This window comes from Mangifera indica, chromosome 6 (genome assembly GCF_011075055.1).
Source record: "Mangifera indica cultivar Alphonso chromosome 6, CATAS_Mindica_2.1, whole genome shotgun sequence".
In the NCBI taxonomy this organism is placed as follows: Eukaryota; Viridiplantae; Streptophyta; class Magnoliopsida; order Sapindales; family Anacardiaceae; genus Mangifera; species Mangifera indica.
In genome coordinates this window covers 17,116,961-17,121,260 of record NC_058142.1, presented here as the reverse complement: position 1 = coordinate 17,121,260, position 4,300 = coordinate 17,116,961, and the positions used below count along the sequence as shown (strand labels likewise).

The following is a 4,300-nucleotide window of genomic DNA, read 5'->3' as shown; positions in this document are numbered from 1 at the left end:
AAAAAGGACGTATCTTATCAAAAATAATAAGATTATTATTATTATTGTTATTGTGTTGTATGATATTTACATAGGAATAAGGTGCTGATTTTGTTGTTAAGATGGAATCAAACTGGGTGGGACTTTATTTTAAAAAGAGTGAGTGACATGGCTCATCCCATCGGCGGCATTTTTGACTCTCGTAGCAATTATTTTATTTTTATTTTAGGCCAAAACACCATTCCGATCCAAAGCATAGTGAAATTTTGCTCTCACCCTCCATAATCAAATTTTCGTTAAAAATTTCAGTTAAGGTTATGGGTAAAATCATCATTTATTAAAAATTAAAGTTTTATCATATTTTTCTCTCCATATTTAAAAACTTATATATTTTTTCAATCTAAAGTTTGAAAAATTACAAAAACCCCAAAAGGTTTGCTCTTCTTCCTTCGACACCTATTTTTCCTTCTCCGGCCGTCAGCCATTCTTCCTTCCCCCCTTATCTCTCCTCCGGTCTCTCTCTCTTGCCTCTTTGGCCTTCTTCGACAGGAGATAAAGACGATCGGTCTTCGTCAAGATGAAGACGTGTCATCTCTATCTCTCAAACGGAGATGATCGGTCTTTATCTGAGATAAAGACAGGTCATCTTCATCTCAGACGAAGACTGTTTATCTTTGTTTGATCGTCTCTAATCGAAGACGAGCAGGGCGGCAAGGGAAAGAGACTGGAGGAGAGATAAGAGGCGAAGGGAGGACGGTCGACCGCTAGGGAATGAGAAATCGACAATTGAGGAAAAGGAACAAACTTGGGGGGGGGGGGGTTTGTCACTTTTCAAACTTTGGGTTAGGGGAAAATATAAGTTTTTAAATATGGGGGAGAAAAATGTGATAAAACTTTAATTTTTTCTGTAACCTTAACTGAAATTTTTAATAAAAGTTTAGTTTTGGATCAGTGTTTAGATTTTTAGAAGTTGGAGGATGAGAGTTAGGGATTTCACTATAACTTGGGTGGGAAATAACCCTTTGGCCATTTATTTTAAATTTTTGATTGATGGATGGATGGATAGACAGTTATGTCCATGTACCACTCAGAGGAAACCATTATTGCAAAAGAATATTTACATTTCCTCTTCTGTTACACTTTCCAACATATTTCTTTTCCGGAATATAACGATAATGTTGAGAGATTAACAGGGTAGAGTGAATATCAAAGATACGAAATTCTCTACACAGAGTTCAGGATTAAGATCTTATACTCTCAATTTGATCTTTTTAGTGCAATTAATTTGATTCTAAAAGTGCTATCTAACTCAAATATAATTTTTCTTTAAAGATATATATACTTTCAATTTTATTTGTTTAATATGATTAATTCAATTCTAAAAGTATAATATATATATACACAACCCCCCTGCCCCCCGGGCAGAGGTGAGAGAAAATTTCCTCACCCTTTTAAGGAGAAAAGACCTTGTACGAGAATAAAATTTCACTATCATGCTAGTAATGGTAATCATGGTTACTAGTATCCTACTATAGATAGCCCATATCCTATTATACAAAATATACAAGTAAAAACGATATGCATTTAAAGGTTATGATAGAAGTATTGTACAATATGTATCATATAATACTATACATATCATTGAAACAAATTAATTTACCTTTTTAAAGAAATAATGATTGTGGTAGAGGTGGATCTAAGAAATTTTAGTTTTTCGAAGAATGTTTGTGATATTTTTCAAGATGATTATATGGTAATTAGAATTTTTTATCATTATTTTTAAAATAACATATCGGTACAATATATAATACATAATACAAAAAATTTGGATTTTTGATACACCATTGGACTACCATTATAATGACTCTAAAAAAGAGAACAAAGAGGTTAAACAATTTCCTCATATAAGTTTTATCTAAAATTTGAAAAAAAAAAAAGAAAAAACTTGGCTAGTATGTTTTTGTGTTAGTATGTTTCTAGAGGTTACTAAAAGTTTTGAGTATATTACTTACCTTGAGTATTACATAGGTTTCAAATAAGTTAAATCGCTTGAAAACTATTTGTGATTCGATTTGTGTTAAATTAGGTTTGAACCGAGTTCAAGTTCACTGTTTCTCAATTCTATGAGCTTGAGAGGTTGCAGTTTGGTTTGAGTATGATATCAAAAAATTCGTTTAAAAAAAAAAGAATCTTGTATTTAAACTCTTAAAATATTACATTTATCTTGAAAACTTACATTTAACCCGAACTAAACTTTTGCTTATAAATTTTTATCTATTTTATTTATTTTTAATAACATAAGAAAAAGATAAAGGAAGTAGTATAGATGTTTTATTCAAATATCTCACTTGATTGAATATTCAATTCTTATAGTAGTGGAAATTAGTGGGGCAAACGAGTTGAGTTAGAAGCGGCCTAATTTGGTTGTTGCAAAGAGTTAAAGCAGTTGAGTTTATGTCTTAGAGACGAGCTCCAATTTGTTGTCGATAAGCTTAGTAAGCTTACATCTCAAATAAAATATAGATAGACCCCTAAAGTTTAGTGAGCTTACGACTCAAGTAAAACATGAATAAATCCTTAAAGTTTTGATAATTTTAACTTACACCCATGAAATCTTACTTTATGATTTAAAATATGAAGATAATTGATAGACATATAAATTATGATCTAATTGAAATATTTTAAGCTAAACCTAAGTCAATCGTTTCTATCATATGCTCAAGCTAGAGGCACAAACTTTGCCTAAATATAAATATAATCAAACCGAGTTGGAGTAAAACAGCATTCAACTTGACTTTGCTTGATTGCAACCCTAATGGATGTAAGTGTGCCATATACTTTAAATTTCAAGGATTGTATAAATAACCTATTTTTAGGTTTGAACTCTACTAATTATTATTTCTACATTTTATATCATTTTATGAGAAAACAACTATTTCTTATCCAAGTTATATCAAAAAAATAAGTTCAAGTTAAAAAAAAAAAAATGATTCACATTTTCAGTCAAATTTTTTTCATTAACTTTAACTGTTATATGATATTTAAGCAATTTTATTTTTTAATTAAAAAAGGAGAGAGTTATTAATTTTTTTAAATGTAAATTTAGTTTGGGAAAATGAAGAGTGAGTGGATAGAAAGGAATCATGGTGGAACAACACTATGAACGGGGAGAAACAGTGAAAGTGATGGGTGAGGAGTAAAAGTAATAAAATAAATTATAAATGGTAATTTCGTTAATTTAATCATGTTATAAATTAATTAAATTAATATTACTGAGATTTAAATTTTAAAACTCAATAATTAAATGTCTTTTTCTTGCCTATACCTTATGATATACCAGAATTTATTAACGGAGGCTAAAAGAGGGTTGGAATTTGTTATTTTTTGACTTTAAAGATGAATACTTATCATTTTAACATGGTTTGGATGAGAAACAATCATTTTCCCTAATTTCGGCTTGATTAGAGTTAATTGGTTTATCCCTAATTCCTGTTACATTATGTTAACAAACCTTTTAAATGCTAAGGGTATAAACAAATTGATGTATTATTTAATTGAGTAATTTCAGACAATTAGGATAACCAATCACACAATGATGTCTCAAATTATTCAATACCTACTAATATTAACCATTTATACAAGGAGAACGAAGGTTGCTCATACCTTTGAGGCTGTTATAGCGAAGCGACAATACTCTAAGTTGTGTCAAGTTCTCAAATTCTTTTGTTATGGCTCCTGAAAAAATATAGAATTGAAGTCAGTTTAAATCATAATCAAGATGAGTAATCCTATATGTATAAACTTATTCATACAACTTGATGCAGAAACATAAAGTAAACAATCAAACACCCAATCACAAACTGCTATCTCATTTTGTATGAATAAGTTTGTCTAATTTGATTTACGCATAGCTTTATTGTAACAAAGATCGTGTATGGATTAAGGATAGTGCCTGAAAGCTTATTGTAACTAAGATCAAGTATTTCCAGTGAAGATATGTTGCCAAGAGAGGGTGGGATGGACCCTATGAAGTTGTTTCTTTGCAGAAGCAACTCCTGAAGTGCATGCAAGGACCCAAGCCATGAAGGGATCTCAGCGTCCAAGTTGTTGAAGTTGAGATTGATGGACTTCAATCGACGCAGTTGAGCCAACTCGTCAGGTATCGCGCCATAGAAACTGTTGTTTTGCATGGCTAGCGTCGTGAGGAAAGAAAGATTTCCCAGTTGAGGAGGGATGGTGCCAGTAAGACCCAGATAAGATATATTCAAGGCAGTAACTCTACGGTGACGGACACCGCAAGAAACACCGAGCCAGTTACAGA

At 31.2% G+C, this 4,300-nt stretch overlaps 1 protein-coding gene across 1 annotated transcript in view; it reads right to left on the bottom strand.

The window, feature by feature from the left end:
• Positions 1–3,842: 3,842 nt before the first annotated feature.
• LOC123219727 (LRR receptor-like serine/threonine-protein kinase EFR) overlaps positions 3,843–4,300 on the bottom strand; it is a 570-nt gene continuing 112 nt past the window's right edge. The window contains exon 1 of the mRNA XM_044641712.1: positions 3,843–4,300. This exon is cut by the window's right edge and continues 112 nt beyond it. Coding sequence (XP_044497647.1) covers positions 3,843–4,300 — 458 coding nt within the window.